At 37.6% G+C, this 24,435-nt stretch overlaps 1 protein-coding gene across 5 annotated transcripts in view; it reads left to right on the forward strand.

Moving 5' to 3' along the window:
* The window catches only part of CENPE (centromere protein E), a 77,681-nt gene that overhangs the window by 51,621 nt on the left and 1,625 nt on the right, over positions 1-24,435 (forward strand). For 3 of the 5 annotated variants that reach the window (XM_013964484.2, XM_018049250.1, XM_018049251.1), the window contains 12 exons: positions 671-961; positions 1,577-1,735; positions 4,183-4,287; positions 6,202-6,420; positions 8,349-8,546; positions 9,201-9,404; positions 11,578-11,793; positions 14,938-15,123; positions 17,234-17,346; positions 19,128-19,225; positions 21,062-21,245; positions 22,874-23,139. In XM_013964484.2, coding sequence (XP_013819938.2) covers positions 671-961; positions 1,577-1,735; positions 4,183-4,287; positions 6,202-6,420; positions 8,349-8,546; positions 9,201-9,404; positions 11,578-11,793; positions 14,938-15,123; positions 17,234-17,346; positions 19,128-19,225; positions 21,062-21,245; positions 22,874-23,139 — 2,239 coding nt within the window. Of the gene's footprint in view, positions 1-670; positions 962-1,576; positions 1,736-2,140; positions 2,432-4,182; positions 4,288-6,201; positions 6,421-8,348; positions 8,547-9,200; positions 9,405-11,577; positions 11,794-14,937; positions 15,124-17,233; positions 17,347-19,127; positions 19,226-21,061; positions 21,246-22,873; positions 23,140-24,435 lie in introns of all 5 variants that reach the window. The other 2 variants (XM_018049252.1, XM_018049249.1) reach the window with 2 other exon arrangements.

Here is a 24,435-nt window from a genome sequence, read left to right on the forward strand (position 1 = left end):
AGGAGAATCGATATTTACATTGTGATGCATAAGTTTAAAAATAGGCCAACGAGCTTATGTTTGCCACAGGGTAAGAGGGAGGGGAAAGGATAGTTAGGGAGTTTGGGATGGACTTGTGCACACTGCTATATTTTAAATGGATAACCAACAAGTTCTTATTGTATAACACAGGGAACTCTGCTCAGTGTTATGTGGCAGCCTAGATGGGAGGGGAGTTTCGGGGAGCATGGATACATGTTTATGTGTGGCTGAGTCCCTTTGCTGTCTACCTGAAACTGTCAGATCATTGTTTATCAGTTTTACTCCAATATAAAATATTTAAAAGACAACAAATAAAATTTTTTAAAAGCAGACAAACTGATCTGGGATGAAAAAGGTCAAAATAGTGATTTGTTCTAGGAAGAGCACACAGGTAAAGTAAGTGTTCTATATTTTGATCTGAGTTTTAGTTACATAGCTGTATGCATTTGTTGAGTATAGCTGAGCTGTATACATGTAAGATTATATGTAGTCATGTATATTATATCACAAAAGACACTAAATCCTGTATGAAATTTTACAGCACATTAATGAGTAAAATGGGATAACTATTGTCTTAATCAGTTTAGAAACTATTCTTAATCCTTCCCTAAAAAAATGATCCAATTAATCCTACCATGATTATCTTAAGGTCCAAGAACTGAAAGCAAATGAACAGCAACTTTTTAAGTTAAAAGAAGAAATTAGTGAGACTAAGAAAAAAATGTGTGACATTGAGCAACTGAAGAACGAATTTAAGTGCCAGAGTTTAACTATGAACAAAATAGAAATGGAGAACTTAAACTTGGCTCAGAAGCTTCATGAAAACCTTGAAGAAATGAAATCTGTAATGAAAGAAAGAGATAACCTAAGGGGGCTGGAAGAGACCCTCAGACTGGAGAGAGACCTACTCAAGGTGGACCTGCAAGGAAGCACAGCTAGAGTGAGTTGTCCTCCTCCTTCCTGCCAAATAACTGTTTTTATTCTAAGAAGTTTGAAAATAATCGATGCTATTCATGAAAATTTAAATGTTATAACCTTTCAGGGAGACAGTTTGACAATAGCATTTTAAAAATTTATCAACATAGACATTTGGTACAGCAGTTCCACTTGTAGGAATTTATCCTGCCAGTATATTCACATGTATGGGCAAAAATACAACAGCATTCACTGCAGCACCATATGTGATGAACAAAATCAGAACCAATCCAAGTGTCTGTCAATAAGGCACTGGATAAGTGGGGTTCGTCTGTATACTGGAAAACTAAGCATAAGAAGAGGACACTCTTTACATGATACTGATTTAGAAAAATATCCAGATGGTATGAAATGTGGAAAATAAGTGGCAGAGTTGAGCATGGTACAGGACTGGGATGGGTGAGGCTAGCGTCAGGGCCTTAGATTTCATGTCCCTCTGAACTATTCTAATTTAGCAGTGGCGTGTTGGTTATTTCTAACTGTGAATATGTATTTCTTAAGATTTGGTTTAGCTAGTTCATTGTTAAGAAAAGGTAATGTGCCTTTATCTCATATTTCTCAATTTCTTCTGATAACAAAGGAACTGGAGACACAAGAACAACTAAAAATTGCTCATATCCATTTGAAAGAACACCAAGAGACTATCGATAAATTGAGAGAGAGAGTTTCAGAAAAGATGTCTCAGATTTCACATATTCAAAAGGATTTAAATAAATCAAAAGATGAATTACAGAAAAAGGTATGTGTTGTTTTGTTCTTTGAGGGAACATGTGCATGCTAAGTCACTTAAGTTGTGTCCAGCTTTTTGCGATCCCATGGACTGTAGCCTGTCCACGGGATTCCCAGGCAAGAACACTGGAGTGGGTTGCTATTCCCTTCTCCAGAGGATCTTCCTGATACAGGGATTGAACCCTGTGTCTCTTATGTCTCCTGCATTGGCAGGCACATTCCTTACCACTAGCACCACCTGGGAAGCCCCTAACTCTGGGGGAATAACTGTCCAAAATTATTTATGAAATGAGAAAGGACATAGATACAGATATGTCAATATAAATATATATGTATGTATACCATAAATAGACACTATTTTACTTTCTTTAAGGAATTCTGTTTGTATTCTAACTTGTTTTATAATTATGTCAAGATACAAGAACTTAAGAGAAAAGAGCTTCAACTTCTTAAAATGAAAGAAGATGTCAGTAAAACTCATAAAAAAGTGAATGAAATGAAACAATTGAAGAAGCAGTTTGAGGCCCAAAATTTGTCTATGCAAAGTGTGGAAATGGATAATTTGCATTTGACTAAGAAACTTTATGAAAGCCTTGAAGAAATAAGAATTGTAGCTAAAGAAAGAGATGAGCTGAGACAGATAAAAGAGTCTCTCAAAATGGAAAGGGACCAATGCAGAGAAAAATTAAGAGACCTGCTAGCTAGAGTGAGTTCAGAATCATTCCCTATCTAGTAACTATAAGAAACAAGCTTTTTTTGGAAAGAGTGACAATTATTTTGTGGTGTATTTATGTCTACAAACAGTAAAGGATAATGAAGGAAACTTAATTATCGTTTTCACACAAACAGAAAATGCAGTTTTAAAAAGAAGCCAAAATATTATTCAGAAAATACCACTTTTTTTGTTGTTAAGAATTTTTAAAATAGAAGTATAATAGATATACAATATTATATGTTGTAATATACAGTATAGTGATCCACAGTTTTTAAAGATTATACTCCATTTATAGTTACTGTAAAATATTATCTATTTTCCATACTGCACAGTATTTCTAGGTAGCTAATTTTATACATAATAGTTTGTACTTCTTAATCCCTTAGTCTTATATTGTCCCTTTCCCCTTCTCTCCCCTCTTTGGTAACCACTAGTTTACTCTCTATATTTGTGAGTTTGCTTCTTTTTTGTTAAATTCATTAGTTTGCTATATTTTTTAGATTCCACATGTAGTGGTATCATACAATATTTGTCTTTATCTGGCTTATTTCACTACACATAATACCTTCCAAGTCCATCCAAGTTTTTTGCAAATGGCAGATTATAGTTCCTTTTTATGGCTGAGTAATACCCCATTGTGTACGTGTCCCACATCTTCTTCATCTGTTCATCTGTTGATGCGTATCTGGGTTGCTTTGGCGTCTTGGCTATTGTAAAATGAACATTGGGGTACATGCATCTCTTCAAATTACTGTTGTTGTTTTTCAGAAAATACTTTTTAATTCTCTAGTTTTAAAAAAACAAAAAATGTTAAATAAAGCAGACTATTTTTTTCAGTGTAGTTTTTTAAAGGATTTCTAAGCCAAGAAATCACATTATTCTCAGTGGAGAAATAGTTGAAGAATCCTAAAAGATTAAATATCTCATTTCTGTGCTTCTGCCCAGTAGAGTTTTAAACATAGGCTCTTGTTAGTGAGTTTTGAAGGAAAAAAGACAAGTATAAATAAGGAAGTTCTTGTGATATGTATTTATAAATATTCACCTATGTTAAAGAACCTGAGTCACTATATAAAATTCAGATGAATAAGAAATCTGTAAAAAATCTTTCTTATTCTCATATTTCATTTTCATGTTCATCATTATCTTCTAGTAAAGAAATAGTGGAAGGTAATATCATTTGTAATCTCAGTAGAAATATCAGACACTTGGAAATCATCTTTAGTGGGCCCTAACTAAATCTATAAAGAGACTAAATTCATTCAACGAATATTTCTTGAACAATATTTTATTTTGCACTTTTAATCAGAAATACAAAATATATACTGGGTATGAATTTTCTGTTCCAAGGTTCTGGAAAGAATATATCAGCAGGACTTAGAACACCATAAGTAATATACTTGGTTTTACTTGCATATCGAGTTGGCAACAGTGATTGTAAGGCAGAAATTTGGAAGAGTAGGAACCAGAAATATATCTAAAATCCAATTTTCAACTAAAAGTAGTAAAGGAACAGATCCTATCTTCCAAAATTATGTGGTTTTGCCACTTTTTCCGATGACTTGAGGTCACTCACTGAAGACTTACTATTATTTATTTTCTGAGCATTTTTAAGACTACTTTAAGTTAGATGTGTTATATTTAATTCTATTATTGAAAAGATATAAAAATGTAATCAAAGTATATGATTAGACATCTGTGAATGTAGTTACAGCTGAAGTCATGCTGATTTCTTTCTATCAAAGCAGGATCAGCAGAACCACAAAGAGGTAAAATATGAAAAAAGCTTACTATGTGATGGAAACCAACACCTTATAGGAAGCCTGAGAGAAAAGTGCTTTAGGATAAAAGTAAGTGTTCTCCTGTTAAAGTTACAAATGAAGATTTGTACGCCTCCAGAGGTCTAACGTGGATTGAATAGATAATGCTCAATACTTTTCTAAACTTTATAATCTAGCACTAGTATATATGTGTATACATAGATACATGCATACACCACACACACACAAAACAGGAGTTTGTGATCATAAGGCTTCACTGGAAAGGTGGTATTTGAGCAAATAGCTGAAAGAGGTAAAGGATCAAGCCACACAGGCCTGTGTCCAGGGAAAGAGCACTATAAGCGGAGGGAACAGCAGGCACAAAGCTTCTGAGACAAGCTTGCTTGGTGGGTTCCAAGGTCTTCAGGAAGGAGGACAGCCAGTTAGAAGAGAAGTGTGGAGTTAATGAGGAAGAGGCAGGCTGTGGGGCTTTAAGCGGACTGCAGGCTTACTCTGATTAAGATGGAGATCTCTTGAGAGAGACATGATCTGACTTAGATTTTAAAGAAATGGCTCTGTTAGGTTGAAAATGAGTGGAAGCAGGAGGACAATTGAAAGACTAATTCCAGTAATCCAGGCAAAGGTGATGGTGGCTCAGCCCAAAGAGGTAGCAGTGGAAGTGGTGAGAAAGTGTTTGGATTCTGAATATATACTAAGGGTAACGCCAACAGGATTATCGTCGCCCCTGTTAAAATGCAGTCCCTAAAAACTGTTTGTGTTGCTTATGGCTATATCACTTAGCACAGTTCCCAACAGAAATCAGCATTGAGAATGCCTGTTTTAAAAGTACAAATGAATGGCATACAGCGCTGCTCCATGCCATAATCTGATTCATTCTAAGACTAAAGGCAGCACCCTCCCCCAACATCCACAGATTAATGAACATCTATCTAGCTTTTCCTTAAATTATTCAAAAAAGAATTCGTTGTGGTCAACTGCCCCTTCCATAATTTAACACCCTAAACATGTTATTTATTACATGATTGTAGCAACTTGATGTTCCTCTGCCTGTATTCTCCAGGGTTCAGCTGCCTGGACTTTCATCATTTGTATTTGTGGGCCCAGACTCACTGTCTTTCATACGCAGGCACTGTACTTACCTTGTAAGATAGGTTTTATTGTTTCATTTATAAACAAACTGAGGCTCAGAGGAAGTTTAGTGGTTGCCCAAGTTCACATAACTAATAAATTAGTAGAATAAGGATTTGAACTCAAGTCTGACAAAGTGTAAAACTTGGGCATAGAAGCATTTTTACAAATATAATTTTTATTTCCTTTAAAATAATATCTATATATTTTATAGATTGCATATATTCAGGTATCATTTAATATTTGATCCTCTAGAAGACTCTATGGCAGTTATTGTAATCTCATTTTATAGTGGTGAAAATGGCTCAGTGTTTCCCCAGTTAGCGAGTGGCAGAGCTGGAATCTAAACTCAAACCCTGATAAAAGGTTAGAAAACTTAGACTCTAGGCAAATAATAGAAATGTGTGAAGAAGCTCCATCAATTTGACAAATAATTAGTTTGATTCTTGGTCACGTATCTGCTCACTCATACTGCCCACTGTAAATATAAAACAGCATTCAGACTTGAGCTACAATACATACTGGATTGAATTCACTCAGATTTCCCTTCAGACTTTATATAAACAAATGCTCCTTCAAATCATGGATGTTCAAAAGACCAAAAGAAAATGCATCAAATGATAACAATGATTGTTTCTGATTTTCTTTGTTATATTTGTTTAATTTTTTTCAATTTCCACAGTAATTTTTATAATCCAAAATCAATAATAAGTTTGCTTTCGATTTTTAAACACAAACATCATAATTTATTTTTCTCCTACAAGAAGTAGTAAATCTTTTTGTTGCAGCTCTAGGGCTGGGACTTTTTCTTGTTAAAATAAATTAGTACATTGAATAAATTCTAATTTTCTTTAGGAGCTTCTTAAGAGATACTCAGCGATGGATAATCACTATGAATGTTTAAATAGATTGTCTCTTGACTTGAAGAAGGAAATTGAAACCCAAAAAGAGCTTTCAATTAGAGTAAAAGCAAACCTCTCACTTCCATATCCACAAACCAAACAAATCCAGAAACTTCTCACTGCAAACCAGAGGTGTTCCATGGAATTTCATAGAGTCGTAATGAAACTTCAGGTACCACCTTTTTATGTAATATCTTTGTAAATACTGCTGTAAATTTCTATTACTAACTAACGTGTTTAAGTCCTACCTTGAAAGTTGGCCTGTCATGCTGCAGTCCATGGGGTTGCAAAGAGTCAGGCACAGCCTAGCAATAAACTTTTACTTTTCCCTTTTTGAGAGTTAGCGTATTCACTATTAAATTGAAGATTGCATGGGTCTAAGAACAGTGTGTGCAAGACCCTCAGTGCACCTAGGACCTGTTTATTCAACAAAACCTGAGCTTTGCCTGTGGACCTAGACACTGTCCAGGTATTTAGGAGACAGATGTGAATAGCATCTCAAGAACCTCATAGTGAGTGAAGCAGACATATAAACAGGTAATAAGCCTTGTTATAGAAGTGTATTTAGATTGTATGACATACAGATAAAAAGTTAGAGAAGATAAGACTGGCTTAAGCGATGAAGCTTGGCGTTCATTTTGTAGATGAGGCAGAGCCATTGGACAGTTATTTCAAGGTGCTGGCAACGGCGTGATCAGGCTGTTATTTTAGATGCCTCCCCATAGACAAAGAAGCAATGAGTTTGTGGCCAGAAACAGTTGCACTGGGTCCAGATAGGCTGTGACAATGACGCTGCTGCCAGGGGAGGATTCTCGGGGTGGAGGGGACACACCTGTGACCGCTTGAGATAGTGGTCCATGTGACTGATGGTCGAGGTAAGGGGGGGAGTTTAAAATGGGAATCGAGATTCAGGCTTAGCCAGGTTTGTAGACAGTGTTACCATTAACAAATAAAGAGGGGAAAGAGATTAGGTGTTCAGTTTGAGCTGTTTTGAGGTAGAAATACCTGTGACAGAATGTTTAAGAAGAGAGACCAAGTTCTGAGACTTGTCAGGAGAAATGTCAGGACTAAACACAAAGATTTGGGATTCGTATAGGTGACACATTGCACAACATCTGTGAGTAACATCACCCAGAAAGCATAGCAGAGGAATAAGAGGGAGATACAATAAGCACTTCAGAAGGGCTAATTCTTCAAGAGACAGTAGCAGAAAAGAGCATTTCATGGGTTCAAGGTTAGAAAAAGTCAAAGTGGCGGAAGAGAACCAAGCACAAGTGCTATCACTGAAGTCAGTGAAAGGGTCTGCCAGAGACGAAGTGGTCAAGAGGGCGGATGTGTTAGCCGGCAGAAGGACTGAAGAGATCCCCCCAATTTGTTGATAATAGAGCTCACTGGTGGCCTCTGTCAGACTGGTTTTAGTTGAGTGATTAAGGAAGAGGCCAAATTATAAGAGATTAAGGGATGGTGGAAATTAGGGGAAGTAGGGAACTGGTATCTGGCCTTCCTGTTTGGTAAATTGCCCTGCAGGCCCTGATACTCTTCCACAAACCCTGGCAATCAGATATCCAGAACTTACTAAAGAGATCCACGCAGCATATGGTGTTCAAACTATTATCACCTTAAAGCCAGACATCTAAATACACTTGACAAGTAAATCTTGAGACATGTCATACCCATTTTTGTTATCTGGTCAAGGTAGGTAGAAGATGTTGAAAATAATCTCAGGTATCTAGCTGGGAAACCTGAGTGGTTGATAATTTAATAAACCAAAAAGAGGATAATAGACATAGATGGGTTTCTAGGGAAAGGAATCATGTCCATTTTAAGCCTATTGAAATTGAGGTGATTGTAGGACACCTATGAAGTGTATTTCAGGAGGAAGTCAGAAATACAGAACTAGAGAGAGGCCTGAGAGTTATCCTCCCAAGTTGCTGAGAAGAGAAAATTGAGAATAGAGTGGCTCTTTCCTCATTCCTCACTTAGCCAGGGAACATAGATAAACAAGAGATGCCATCCTGCCTCCTAGTCTCAGGGGTTTAAAACTTCTTCTAAACATGGTACAAGTTTCATTTCCCAATTTGTTTTATGTTTCTCTGCAAGTATGTGCTAAGCTATATTGCAAGGACAAAGGAAGAACAACATGAATCCATCAATAAATTTGAAATGGCTTTTATTGATGAAGTGGAAAAGCAAAATGAACTGCTAATGGAACTACAGCACTTTCAACAAGATTATGATGTACTACCTGGAGAATCAAGGGACCTCAAATTGAACCAGAGCATGGATCTACATATCGAAGTATAATTTGTTTAAACTGGGTTTAACTAGATGTCAAGCCTTTTATCAAGTCGAAAAGTACCTTTGCATTTATTTAGAGTTATTTTTACTTACCAAAAAATTAAAAATCAGTTGCAGAATGACAGCTGGTGAGGTGTGAAGGGTGCCAGATAATAGTGTAGCGTCCTTTCAGAACCCCAAAGATACAGAAAATAGATGTAATATCATCAAGTGGGAATTCATGGAACCCCAGAATAAGTTTCCAAATGCCTTCTGAAACTTCCTAGATCTGTGACTGGGAGTTAGAAACATTTTCATTACAACTCCACATGAAATGTCCTACTCAGCAGTATGAGGCCAGCATCCAATTTCCAATACCATGTACAGCCTGTTATGTGCACAGAAAGCAACATCCAGAGACAGTTCATATATTGTGATAATTAGTCATAGATGTATCGTTTTGAGGGGCTTTAATTTGAGCAGGATTTGTAGACTTGCCTTTGTTACATAGGTTGTACTGCCAAAATTTTATTATCAATAACTAAAGTTTTAAATTAAAATTATATTTACTTTAACATTTTAAGAATAAAGTTCAGTAAGGTGTTTTCCCCTTTTTATGATATTTAGATTAAAACTTTTCTAATGTTCAGATGATTCATTGCTTATTTTTCACAGGAAATTCTTAAGGATTTTTCAGAAAGTGATTTCCATAGCATAAAGACTGAATTTCAGCAAGTACTAAGTAATAGAAAAGAAATGACTCGGTTTTTGGAAGAGTGGTTGAATGCTCGTTTTGATATAGAAAAGCTTAAAAATGTCATCCAGGAAGAAAATGATAGTATTTGTCAAGTGAACAACTTGTATCATGAGAAAATAACGGTAAGTAGTCATTTTCTTGTGCCACCTCGTTCTTCTTCTTGTTGACTGCTTTAATTTTTCTACCTCATTTGTTTAAAAAAATCTAAGAACAACTTAATTTTAAGTATTTTCTTAAAATTTACTCGCGTGTGCTTTGTGAAAAAAGTTGACTGTAAAACATCTTCTGCCTCTAATGTATTATGCTTCCTTAGGATAATTAAAGATGTATTTATGCTTATAAAGAAGATAAAATCTTGCTGTGCAGCAATCAGTTTTTTACACAAAAAATCCTCTTGCCATTTTCCTCTTTCTATTCTCACTTTGGGCTGCTTCTGTAGGAACTGAGCCTTTTTTCCAAGCAGCCCCCGACAATGTGAGCCCAGAGCCTGTTTCAGGGCTACAGGCAGCAGCTAGAGGAAGCCCCTGGACAGCTAGTCAGCTGCTTCATTAGTAAGGCCGCACAGGCTTTTCGTCTCAGCAGTGTCACCCTCGCATGCCCGGATCCTTCAGCTTTGATGTTCACACTGTGGTTTGTGATCATCGTTCCAGACCAGCCCTAGGGAACAGACTCATAAAAACCAACATCGCTTTCACACAGTTTATTGTTTCACCTTTTACTAATCAGAATATTCATTCTACTTTCTGAAGTAATCCCTATCTCGTACACCTAGAAAAATATGCAGTAATGAGAAAATGGCTTGTTACTACATGTAACCAGTGGAGAAGGAAATCGGTAGAAAAGGCAACCCACTCCAGTATTCTTGCCTGGGAAATCCCATGGAGAGAGGAGCGGGTGGGCTACAGGCCATGGGGTCACAAGAGTCGGACACAACTTAGTGACTAAACCACCATAAGTAACTGGAGCAGAGGGACCTGGATTAATATTACAGCATTTAATATTAGTGTTATATCTCTATGTTTGGGTAGTTATTTCCAAACAAAGACTTTAACTTCATCTGGAAATAATACTTTAATCTAATGTTCCTAAAAAAAATAATTGCCTGTGACTGGATTGTTCATCCATTTGTTAAATAGTCCAGGCTAGCAAAAGAGTAAATGAGTTGTTTCAAAAAAAAAATAGTTCACAGTCAATGGAGAAACGCATAGCCAGTGTTTGGATAAGGTAATCTCCACATAATTAAGTGTTGTTCTTGTAATGTTGAAGGCCCAGTTGTGATCAAAAAGCAGGAATTCCTCCAGCAAGTTCCTACTGTTCTGCACAGGGAACTGTACTCAGTATTTTGTAATAACTTGTAAGGGAAAAGGATCTGAAGAAAAAGGAAGATAGGTATGTAAGTATAACTGAATCACTTCTCTCTACACCTGAAACTAACACAGCATTGTAATCAGTTACACTTCAGTGAAAACAGAAAGTAGGACTCTTGCAATGAGGACCAGCATGGATATGTGGCTTCTTCCAGCGCCCTGAAAGAAGCAGCTGGTAGTTCTGTGTAGTGTGAGGTCCTAGTTGAGAGCCATGGAGCATCCAGGATGCTGGCAAGAACACATCTAAGTTAGGATCCAACTCTGACACATTGGCCATAAAGCCACCAAGAAATTTTTAGGTAAGACCAATAAGGCATCCATGATGACAGCAAAAAGTACATCCCTTAGAAGTTAAGAAGAAAAAGGATGATATGAGTAATTTCAGAGCTAGTTAGGCTTTGATGTAAAAAGAAGATATTGGTTGATCATTATTCCCTGCACAGAAATACAGGGTTTTCAGATTAATTACGAAAAGTCAGTGAATGATTTTCCCTATAAGCACTGAGGTTTAGAATGAAAATAGCTTGTTGTTAAGTTTACTGGGTATGTCCTGCTATTAGATGTCAGTTAATGTTTATGTATGATGTGGTATATGTCATAACGTGCTTAATAACTTTAACCTGCGTAATTCTTCAGTTGGGATCCAATACAGTGAGAGTATCATCTTGCAAAGCAGTACAGGTACTCTTCAGCCCTTACTGTTTATTCTCATCACCAACATCCAACATCATTTGAAATTTCAAGAACTGATTTGAACCACAAAGAATGTTCACATTCTTTTAAAGTTCTATTCTGGAGTGTGCTGAATAATAGGTGTCAGCCTATGCCTTGTCCTACAACTCTAGTATTTTCATAATGTTTTCCTTTTTTTTTTTTAACGTAATTTATTTCATTTGAGGGCTATAATGGTGTTTTTACAATCCAATAGGCTATAATGAATGAATTAACAGAGTTTGAAGAAAGAAATGCCACCATAGCCAAAGAATGGGAACAAGATCTGAAATCAGTGAAAGAAAACAATCAAAAACTATTTAAAAACTACCAAACTTTGAAGCTCTCCCTGACCTCCGGTGCTCTTGTTAATCCTACTACACAAGACAGGAATCTCCATGTCACAACGAGAGCTACACAGCAAGTCACAGAGGTGTGTACTTTCTTAAGTTTTTCAGTTTGCAGTTTCATCGAAGTCTTAAAATGCCTTCAACATCTTATATGACATTTATATATAACATGTCTTACATAGCATTTCAGAGCAAAATTACAGTATTGAATGTGTTAGAGAGCATGGGCTATCTTTGCATACGTGTGATGGGCTTGTTTTTTTAAATAAGAGTTCTATTGTGGCTATCATTTAGCTAACTAAACAGCTAGGTGCTATATAAGATCTTCCCTTTGAATTATGAAGCAGAAGTAACTCATAGCTTAATTTGATTACTAGATGCATACATCACTTAAAGTATTATTACTGTACAGTGCAAGCTTCCTAAATCATGTGACTTCCTATTAAACTATAATCTGTGTCTTTATACAAAACTAGTTTGGGGGAAAGAGCAATTTAGGGTTTCTCTAATTATCATCAATGTTTTTCATATTGGTTAATGTTATAATCAAAAATGGAAGAGGCTAAAAATAGATTTTGTAAGCAGATTAACCTGTGCAAAAGAATCAGTATGTTATTTGAATAATTCAATTGCTTTACCCTTACTGGGACTCTGTAAAGCAAACATGGTATTTTATTTTATTATCACACAAAATGACTTAGTGGGGAGCCCAAGAGTAAATTATAATTGATCATTTTTACTGAAATAAACACTCATAATAAAAAAACAGCCACTAGTTTAATAAATACCAGCAGAAACCAGAAGGTCACTAGTATAGAGTAGATTGATGTATTGATTACTACAGACCTCAGTCAGCTGGCAGAAATTTAAATCCCATCTAACAAAGCAGTAAGATGAAGAAGCAGTGAGCCAGGACATGCCTTATCAGATAAAAATCATATGCTATTAGTTTGGAAATTATGCCAAATTAGAATAGTTTGGTAATGATATAGGAATAGATAAGTAAAATAGTTTGGTAATGACATAGAAATAAGTAAATAGAGCATTGGAACAGAACAAAATTCCTTACACTCAAGAAAGTTTGAGAATTTGTATATCATGATGGTTAACAACTCAGTGAGGAAAAAACGATTTACTTAATATTTGATTCAGAACAACCAGCTTGACACCTGGGGAAAAAATATCTGGATTTCCACCTCACTCAAACAAAAATAAATTCTGGGTAGGCCAAAAAGAAATGTATTTTCTGAGAAAAACTGCATGTATATGTATGTGAATAATCTTATAAATATGCACAAATTCAGATATTTAAATTCCAGTATTTTTGGTACCTGGAAAAAAAACTAGAAATCACCTAAATGTTCATTAGTGGATGATTTCCATGAAACAGGATGTATGTATCCATGAAAAAAATATGAGAGATCTACATAGACAGCATCACTGACTCAATGCACATTCAGTTCAGTCACTCAGTCCTGTCCAACTCTTTGCGACACCATGAATCTCAGCACGCCAGGCCTCCCTTTTCCATCACCAACTCCCGGAGTTCACTCAAACTCATGTCCATCGAGTCGGTGATGCCATCCAGCCATCTCATCCTCTGTAGTCCCCTTGTCCTGCCCCCAATCCCTCCCAACATCAGAGTCCTTTCCAATGAGTCAGCTCTTCGCATGAGGTGGCCAAAGTACTGGAGTTTCAGCTTTAGCATCATTCCTTCCAAAGAAATCCCAGGGCTGATCTCCTTTAGAATGGACTGGTTGGATCTCCTTGCAGTTCAAGGGACTCTCAAGAGGCTTCTCCAACACCACAGTTCAAAAGCATCAATTCTTCGGCACTCAGTTTTCTTCACAGTCCAACTCTCACATCCATACATGACTACTGGAAAAACCATAGCCTTGACTAGACAGTCCTTTGTTGGCAAAGTAATATATCTGCTTTTGAATATGCTGTCTAGGTTGGTCATAACTTTCCTTCCAAGGAGTAAGAGTCTTTTAATTTCATGGCTGCAGTCACCATCTGCAGTATTTTGGAGCCCCCCAAAATAAAGTCTGACACTGTTTCCACTGCTTCCCCATCTATTTGCCATGAAGTGATGGGACCAGATGCCATGATCTTCGTTTTCTGAATGTTGAGCTTTAAGCCAACTTTTTCACTCTCCTCTTTCACTTTCATCAAGAGGCTTTTTAGTTCCTCTTCACTTTCTGCCATAAGGGTGGTGTCATCTGCATATCTGAGGTTATTGATATTTCTCCCAGCAATCTTGATTCCAGCTTGTGCTTCTTCCAGCCCAGCGTTTCTCATGATGTACTCTGCATAGAAGTTAAATGAGCAGGGTCACAATATACAGCCTTGACGTACTCCTTTCCCTGTTTGGAACCAGTCTGTTGTTCCATGTCCAGTTCTAACTGCTGCTTCCTGACCTGCATACAGATTTCTCAAGAGGCAGGTCAGGTGGTCTGGTATTCAATGGACATTAATCTGAGCAAACTCCTGGAGAAAGGAATGGCAACGCACTCCAGTATTCTTGTCATGGAGTGAATACCGTGGACAGAGGAGTCTGACTGGCTACACCCATGGGGTTGCAAAGAATCAATCATGACTTAGGTACTGAACAACAACAATTGGAAAGATCTGGAAAAAATATTGTCAAGTTTTTGGTTTTTTTCTTTTAATGCAGGACTATTTGTTTAGTATGTTCCTACTGTGTGTGTGACTGTTTTTATGAATTGAGTATTCATGTATGCTTAGATACACATAGAAAACTTCTGGAAGGATACACCTGGAAGAGTCAAGTCGTTACCTTAGGGTCAGCCGGGGTACTGAGGTGGGGAAAGCTACTCTTCGTCAATTGTTCCATATGCTTTTATTTTTCAGGTTCAAAACTTGATAATAAAAATAAAGGAAAAGATATATTAAAGAGCTAATTATCAGCTCTTAAGTTGTGTTCATTTAAAATGTAGGTGCCTATTTAAAATGCTTGGTACCATGCTGACTAGTAAATAAACACTAAACCTTATGATGTAAAATCTGGGTATTTTTTAACTCAAAAAGCGTGAGCTTATAAATTAAAAAAAGAATACATGTGTAAATTGGCATTTGGCTGCTTCTTCTCTTTTATGCTTTGTTAATGCGATCTGTGAAAATGAATACCTGTATATGATTATCTTTGTCTTATATTCTGTGACCGTCTTTATGGCAGACCCTTAAACGTGTACTTTTTCTAACAGAAAATTCAAGCGCTGGAAACATCACTCCGTGAAGCTAAAGAAAGTGCTATGCATAAGGAGAGCAAGATTATGAAGATGCAGAAAGAACTTGAGATGACTAATGGTGTAATAGCAAAACTTCAGCGGCAAGTTAATGACTCAAATGAATGCCTTGAAAAAACAAAAGAAATGATCCAAGTACTTCAGGTAATTTAACAATCTCATTTTACAAATATAAGAGTGGGGTTTTGTTTTTTGTTTTCATTTACTGTTGAATTTGGCAGATGATTTGGGACTCAGCTTTTACTTCAACTTTGTATTATCTATGCATATCTGAAGTTCAGGACTCAAAACTTTTAAAAAGCAAGTGACAACTTAGAAATGAAATATAGGAATATATTTTCATCCAAAATTATTTTTGTCTTCCTAAAAAAATCGTGTTTAAGAGACATATAAATATTATTCTTTATAGTTTAAAGTATATTTTTTTATTTTTCCTAAAAAGCTTCAGATCCAAATAATACTCTTTATTAGATAAGTACATTTTAAAATTCTCTTTCCTTCCACTTAATCCCTTGTTGTTGAGTCCCACCTGCTAGCCTGTCAGCTGCCTCTGACCTGTTTTTCAAAGAGCAGTAGCATGAACGTATTTGACCCTGAGTGCCGTCGCACCGTCTGTGCCCTCGCTCGTTGTGTCTTTACCATTCCCTTTTGTTTTAGCCCAGCCACTTCCCATTCTTCTTTACTTGAGTCCAGTCCTAACAGGTATTTGTGTTACCTCTGCTCCAGTGTCTCTTCATTGTAGGTAAAATTGGGAACTAGTCAAGAATGTCTATTCTTTCCATTTTTATTGTTCTAAAAATTAAGGCTCATTCAATGAGACATGAAACTGAGAGGCAAGAGAAAATAATCTTTTTTGTTTTTGTGACAATATAGCTAAAAACCAAAAAATTTCACTGTGAAGCTTTAGAATTTTGAGACTAATATTTCAAATAATTTAATGACCACATTTTTACTCATTCAACAAATATTTGTGGCCACCTGCTATGTGTTAGTCCTTGTTCTAGATGCCACATGTACAGCAGTGGGGTAAAAAAGTTTCTCCCTTCCTTCAAGGAGTTTACATTATCATTCAGGAAGTGAGAAAATAATGAAATATATGTGTGTGTGTCAAATAGTGAAAAATGCAATGGAAAAAAATTAAGCCAGACAAGGTACGGGCATACTGAATAAAGTGGGAGTGTAAGGGAAAGAGATGTGATTCTATAAAGGGTTACTGAAGAGGGCCACACCTTTAGGGTGACGTGAAGTGATGGGGTGAGCAGTGTGGTAGAAGGGCCTTCTAGGCAAAGGAAGTAGCAAACACAAAGGTCTCAACACAGAAACAGGAAGTCTAGACATGTTCAGGAAACCACAAGAAAGCCAGTGTCTCCCAAGCAGAGTGAGCAAGAGGATAGAGGTGGGAAAGGAGGTGAAAAATAGCAGAGAGCCAAATCATGAAGGGTCTTGCAGGCTCCTCTGGTTTTTATTCTGAGTGAGATAGGAAATCATCAGAGGATTTTGGCTAAAGGATATCATGGTCTTAGTTAATTTTTAAACAGTTGTCCTTTGAAGAGAGAATCCAGGAGAGTGTATTAATGTGACATGCTAGCTGCTATTAAAAAAAGGGAACCAAAAATGCAAAGGCTCAAATAAGACGGAAGGTTATTTCTCTAGCTTATGTGAAAGCCTGAGTTCCAAGTTGGTGGATGGACCATCTCTGACTATAAAATATCCTCAGCAGGGGATCCCCTGGTGGTCCAGTGATTAAGACTCTGTGCTTCCACGGCAAGGGGATGTGAGTTTGATCCCTGATTGGGGAACTAAGATCCCACACGCCATGTAGTGCAGCCAAAAATAAAAAAAAAATTTTTTTTAAATCCTCAACAACGCTGAGTGATACTTTGTGCCTTAAATTTGATTCCAGTTTGATATTTATATTGTTTTACTGACATCTTTTTCTTTCATTTTCCTGATTAACCTATCTCTCTCCATTTCATTGTTTTCCACCTCTGTTTCATTTGTTTAGGTAGATTGTTTTAAATTGGGAAAAAAAACTTGTTGAAAGAAACAAAAATCATATGTTCTCTAAATACATATTTGCTTCCAATTACTTTACCTCAAATATCTATGTTACTCATTTCAGGGTTAAAATTTGTGCCTCCCCTGCTTTTCATATATTAAAAGATTGCTGTTTCCAAATGTTTCTGCCAGATCAAGGGAGCGCTTCAGAATTTCTCTAAAATCATTGTATTTTTCTGTTCTCTAAAATGTTTAGGACAAAGCTGCTTTAGGAGCTAAACCTTATAAAGAAGAAATTGAAGATCTCAAAATGAAGTTGGTGAAAGTGGACCTAGAGAAGATGGAAAATGCGAAGGAGTTTGAAAAGGAGTATGTCTCTGCCTCAACTGAACGTGCTTTTAACAGCTTAAATTTCCTTTAACTATATAAATTTCTTTGCATTAGTTAAGTTTTTAAAATATAAGAAAACATTATTATTTGCTTTTCTAAAAATAAATTCAGCCACTCACGGATTTCAAATTTATTAAATTCTCATTACATACGTAAAGGTTTTAAAATAAGCACAATCCTGGTTGCTAACACTATGTCTTTCGGGAGGGGGGTGCTTTTTGCTCATTTCGTATAAATAGCTTTAAAATACCCTTTTTATGCTTGAAAGTGAATGTTAAAAACCCTGTGGTGGGGAGTTCCCTGGCAGTCCAGTAGTTAGGACTTGGTGCTTTCACTGCCATGGCCCCAGGTTCAGTCCCGGGCCAGAGAAGTAAGATTCAGCAAGCCACAAGATGTGGCCAAAAAAAAGACCTGTGGGTTCCAGTTTGCTAAGGTTTCTGTTGGTTTTTATTTATTTTATTTATTCTTTCTGTCATGTTTTTGTGGAAAAGTTATATTTCCTTTTAAATTATAATACCTAATACCCAAGAGCATATTCTTTTTTACTGATTTATTTATGTAGTACTGTATACATGGGGCTTCCCTGGTAGCTCAGATGGTAAAAAGAATCTGCCTGCAATGCGGGAGACCTGGGTTCGATCCCTGGGTCAGGAAGATCCCCTAGAGAAGGGAACGGCAACCCACTCCAGTGTTCTTGCCTAGAGAATTCCATGAACAGAAGAGCCTAATAGGCTACAGTCAATGGGACTGCAAAGAGTTGAACACAACTGAGTGACTAACACACACACACTCACACTCACACACACACACACACACCATATACATAATAGCATGCCTAAAGTTCCTTGTGATATAGAATAATGAAAAGACCATTTAGACAGTGTCAGGGAAACTAAATTAGAAATATATTGCCTCTAATGAAATATCACCTTTAACAAGCTGGTTATCTCTCTGGGCTTCACATTCATAATCAATAAAAGGATTGGTTTATATTAAAGGATTTCTTATCCCTCTTGGCTCTTAACGTTTTTTATTCTTCCTATAAATCTTTAATAAATATTTAATGATAATGTGTAATTTTGCCAAATACATAGCACTCCAGATCTTCATTCATTCTAACCAGCCTTCTGGTGATAAAAAGTGAAACATATCTGTTAAGATCTTCATCATAAAAAGCAATTTTACTTACAGAATAGAATCAGCAGATACAGTCAGCCTCTAAAAAAGGCAGAGTATCTTACAACCTATCACTGCTGATTAATGCTTAAGCAAACAGTTCATAAAATGTCTCTACCAGGGAACAGTGAGCAGAATTTGACCTTTGATTATAATACCTTGGACCAGAGCTGCAGCTAGGGTTTGCTTTCCTGACTTTAGAACAGAAGCTGCTTTTTGCTTTCATGCTCTGGTGATTGTTAATACCTTCTTGGTATTTACTTGTTTTATGGTGCCCCCAGGTATAACTTTACTTAATATACCTTTAATAGCTATTGAACTTCCAGAAATTTAAATAGAATTGATTTCTCAATGTTAAAAAAGAAAATCATTCTTGCAACCAGACAAAATATTTGCAATTTGATGATATAATAGCTGTGAGGTGCGTAATACCAGGAAGGTATCATGAGGGGTTACCTACTGCTACCTATAAACATTATGTTGATATGATGTGTCTTGCTAGAAAATTCTTGATAGCAGTTGTGTTTATTCCTTCATTAAAAATGTGTTTCTGGGTTTTTACGTATTTCTGTTGCTCTTAATAGAATTGCTTCAACAAAAGCCATTGTAGAATATCAAAAAGAAGTTATAAGGCTAATGAAAGAGAATCTTAGAAGAAATCAACAGGCCCAAGATACCTCAAGTAAGTGGAAAATGCTGATACTTCCCGATCTTTCCATTTTACTTCAATATACTTAAACATTTTGAAGAGTACATAATGACAATCAAGAATAAACCTAAGTTAATCACTGATTTAGAAAAAACTGTTTTTCAGATGAATTCGTTGGGCTTATATTTATCCTGTGATATCTCCTTAGTTTCCTATAATCTTGACAGTTTCTCCATTATAGATTCTTAGAAAATAGGAAATTTGCTTTTGCATTATCAAATCTTTACATATTAGTGAAGATATCTTCAGTACTATAAAAGAATGACTCAACTATCAGGGTAGAAGTACACTTCCCAATAAAAATACAAGCACATATCTTAGTAGATTGTAACCATATGCCCAGTAAAAATATCCATTCACAGTAAAATATTATCTGACTTGTTCTTACTGGCAGGCTGTTTGAAATTTATCATAGGAACAGTCTTCAAGTCCATGAACAAATTTCTGCCTATATGTCTCTCAAACTATACCTTTTTCTATATTTCTGTTTCTTGTGTTTCATTTATAAAGAGAAAATGCTGACCAGTACTTAGATCAGCTTTTAGAGTAGGACAAGCATTGAGTTCACAGTCAAGGACAGGTCTCTGAATTGATTGCCCTCATTTAATGCTGTGTGAAACCCTGAGGGCAGCCCTGACTTAGCTTATGTGTGTAATTGTTTTAAGGATCACACTAAAAGTTGTATGTGCGAGCACACTGAAAATTTTGAAAGTCCAGCTATGGGGTCACGCAGAGTCGGACACGACTGAAGTGACTTAGCAGTAGCAGCAGCAGCAACTGTAGGATGATATTTGTGTGTATTATTATCCACTCATTAAAAAAAAAATCAGAGTGCACTTCACTGGTGATCTGGTGGCTGAAGAATCCACCTGGCAACACAGGGAACGCAGGTTCAATCCCCTGTCAGGGAACTGAGAGCCCACGTGCCACGGCTAGAGAGCCCGCGTGCCTCCACTAAGACCTGACACACCAAGTAAATGAATAAAGAAAGAATCAGAAAAAAAAAAAAAAAAAGAAAGAATCAGAGATAGGGTTAAGGTGATCACAGCTCCAACCTGAACAACTTCAAGAGATGAAAACAGACCTGAGAGTTCCTTTTTGTTCCAGGAGGATCATTATAAGTACTCTTGATTTGTGACTTTCATGTCCCTGATTTCAAAATCACTCAAAAGGAAATGGACATCGAGTATCTTCCCCACACACACCTTCACCCTTCTTTAAGAAATTGCCAGTGACCCAGTGGATTATTCTGCGTCAGAAAGCACCTCACAGTTGCATGCAGTTTTATCTAAAATGTACAAAGCAGTTCCTTACATTACTTCTACACACACGGTATAGAATCCTTAATAATGCATGCTTTAATATCAACTCAGGTTTATTTAGTGAACAAGTACGTATTGAGCACTAGAAGTTCACTGAATGTGGGTGGACCCCGCACACACACACTGTAGGAAGAAGCCTGGCAGGTGATTCCACTGATACTAGGAGACCAACTAGTGAGGGTCAGCTCTGTCTGGGGAGGATCCTTAGTACTGCAGCTGTGGAAAACCACACTAACAGGGTTATGGTAGTGGGATTGATCGGTAGGAAGAAGCAGGAGGATTCTAGAGCTATTGAAAATTGATGGCCAAATAGGCATGTGAGGTAAGGGAGAAGGGAGTCAGGGTTGACTTCCAGATAGAGGGTGGTCAAGGTATCTTTATTTTTATGACTTATTGCCCTTTGTTATGGTTTTGTGTTTTGTTTTTTTTTTTTAATTTTGAGCTATTCAAATTATCCCCCACCCGTCTGTGCTTTCGCGTCCCACAGTGCTATCAGAACATATTGATACTCAGCCTTCAAATAAACCCTTAACCTGTGGAGGTGGCAGTGGCATTGTACAAAGCACGAAAGCCCTTATCCTGAAAAGTGAATATATGCGGCTAGAAAAGGAAGTTTCTAAGCTAAAGCAGCAAAATGAACAGCTCATGAAGCAAAAGAACGAACTGTCAAGGTGAGCGCGCCTTATATGATGCAGAAATTGTCTGTTACATGTTGGGGAGAATGGTGTACACACATAAGTTTTGTCTTTTTAGTTTTCTTTTGCGGAGTGGATACTTTTTCCCAACTAAATATTTTTTGCATTTGATAATCCTTCACACAATATGGAAAAAGGAACTTTTAAAGTTCATATGTCTTTTCTAAAAGGAATAGGAATACAGTACCACCATTCCATATATTTGCCGTCAATCAGCTGACCTATGTTTAACTAAGCCAAGAACCAGGAAGTAAAAAAAGAGATCTTTGAGGGGGCAGCTCATATATACCACAAGTCCACATACCCAAGTCAGTGAGCCCCCTACTCAGGGAAGAGCCCCTTAGGTCCCTTACTGTAGCTGCTTAGTTTTACTTGTAAACATTTCTAACACATTTAATTATTTGGCTTCTACCCAAGAATAGAATCTTGTACTAACCTCTGCCACTGGTACAATAGAGGAAAAATAGGCATTAAACTAATAAGTAAAGTCCACAAATAACTAATTCTTTATAGTGAGTGCTGTCAAGCCAACAGCAACATCAAAAAGTAGGACATTATGAAAGAGTATATAACAGAGACCAACTCTTGGTGTGGGGAGAGGTGTTGATCAAGAGATTAATCTTTAAGATTCAGTGTGAAAACTGAATAGAAGCTAGGCCAGATGAAAGGAGAGGCAGGTAAGCTCTCTAGGCTGAGAGGCTGGCATCTGCACATGGCCCAAGTCCGAAAGAGTCACCTGCTGGTGGAGCCGAAAGACATCCAGTGTAGCAAAGGCAGAGACGGAGACAGTGAGGCGCAGTGAAATACCAGAGGGAGCTGGCCCGATAGCACAGGCCCCCGGAGGTCACTGGGAGGACGTTTGGAGGGGATCCGAAACGTACTGGAAGGATTGCCTCCGTTGGAGGAGACCCTGACCTTCCGAGGTCAGACAGGATCTCAGTATAGGAGGCCCCAGCTTAGGAATTTGTTTATTGTTGCCCAAGCAAAAGATAGTTTTGGCATGGACTGGAATGGTGCCAGTGCAGATAAAAATAAGGAGATGAATTTGAGAAATAAGTATGAGGAAGAAGGGGCCCTAGGATTGTTGCCCAGGTTTCTCTCTGGAGGAACCAGAGCAATGCTGGTAGCATTTCCTCTATGAAGCCAGAATATAATGAATCCAGAAAAGCACCACAAATTATTTCTCTTAAAATAACAGATACCTTAGAGTCATCTATCCCAGAGACTAATTTATCAAATTATGGCCACAAAATACACTGGATCATATCATCAGTTCATTTAAAATCTGATATCATTTCTTTTCAAACCCTCGTGATTATGGAGATTTGCTACAATTACTCAGTTTATAATGACCTCATTTCATTTTCTGAACTGTAGAAACAGTCCAAACAGGAATCATTAGGTTGAAACTAGAATGTAAATATGATAAAATGCTAAATTTTGTTATGTATATTTTAACACACACCGCAATTTAAAAAAACATTTTTTTTTAACTTAAATGTGACTACATTGCAGGAATTGCAGTCTTGTGGTCTCCTTTTTTCTCCTCCTACTCCCCCTTGCCTACCACCACCACATTTAAGCAATTATCATCATCTTTCCAGTGAGGTCAAGACATGGAAGGAGAAAACTCTTAAAAAAGAGGTTCACAAAGAAGTAACTTGTGAGAATTCTCCAAAGTCTCCTAAAGTGACTGGGACACCCTCTAAAAAGAGACACCATATGTCTTCTCAATGCAAGGAACGGAATGTCCAAGATCCTGTGCCAAAGGAGTCGCCGAAATCTTGGTTTTTTGATAACCGGTCAAAGTCTTTGCCAGTACCTCCTCCAGTTCGCTATTTTGATAACTCAGGTTTAGGCCTTTGTCCAGGTAGGTAAATATACTGGTTACTCAGAAATGGGGGGATAACAGTTGGAACTTCTCTTTACCACCTGACCCCACAGGGCAAGTATTGACAGGAGAGGATGGAGTTGACCAAGCTTACAGAGCAGAGACTTCATTGCTTTCTGGGGGGACAAAGTTTCTCTGAGGTGCGGTCATTTTTTACCCTGAGTGAAGCCTGTGTCTTAAACTGTCATCTTTTCCCTGGAATGGATAAGCAACACTCCCAAGGATATAAAGACACTACCCTATACACAAAACTACTTTTACTGAAAAAGACTTTCTTAGGAATTCAGCGGGCCAGTATTTCCAGTAGGATTATATATTCATTTTACACAAGCCGGATCGTAGACTTGCATATTTACTCATTCATTCAGTCAACAGAATTCCTTAATATCGACTCTGTGATACATGTTACACCCTAGTGGTGAAGTAACAAGCAAAACTAGGTGCGGTTCCTGTCCTCCTGGAGCTTACAGTGCACTAGGTATAGACAGCAGTCAGGTAGTCAGAGGGAAAATTCTAGACTGCAGAAGGCTCTGAGGCTTACAGTAGGCTCTTGTTTTAGGAATATTACGGAAGTCTTGCTTGAAGAAGGGGACTGAGATCTAACAGGTTAACGGGAGCTAGCTGAACAGAGAGAGGAGGGCAGCACATTTACAGATAGAACATTGACAGCCCCCGCCAGAGTAGGAGGGACCACGGTCGGGGGAAGGGCTGAAGGAGCATAACGTGGCCAGAGCGCAAGGAACGCAGGCTTCTGTGGATGGAGTCAGTGAACCAAAGAAGAGAGGCAAGAGCCAGACCTGCAGGACTCTGTAGAGAGGGTGAAAGAATTTAAACTTGACCCTGAGAGCAGATGGAGGAAGCCTTCAGATTTCTAACAAGAGCAGAGGAGCGTGATGGCGCGTACGTTTTGAACACATTGCCTCAGTGTAGGGTACCCCACAAATCACGGGAGCAAGAGTTTAACAGGTGCCTGGGCAAGGGGGCAGCGTGAACTTGGGCAGGCACAACAGAGTCGAGGGGACGCGACAGATGGAGAGATCTGGAGGTAGAATCAGCAGGCTCAGTGCCTGATTGGATGGAGTGGGTGTCGGGCATCCGGCCCAGCTCTGCGGAGGCACTGTCCACAGAGGTGGGGAGCGTGCCGGGAGAAGCTCCGTAATCTGGTGTCTTAGCCTCTCTCACCACATGCCCAGGAGGGCATGGCCATAGCCCTTTGTGACAGGGTAGCCACCTGTCAGAAATACCCTATTATGCATTTGTAGAAACCTAAAACAA

Source organism: Capra hircus, chromosome 6 (genome assembly GCF_001704415.2).
Source record: "Capra hircus breed San Clemente chromosome 6, ASM170441v1, whole genome shotgun sequence".
Classification (NCBI taxonomy): Eukaryota; Metazoa; Chordata; class Mammalia; order Artiodactyla; family Bovidae; genus Capra; species Capra hircus.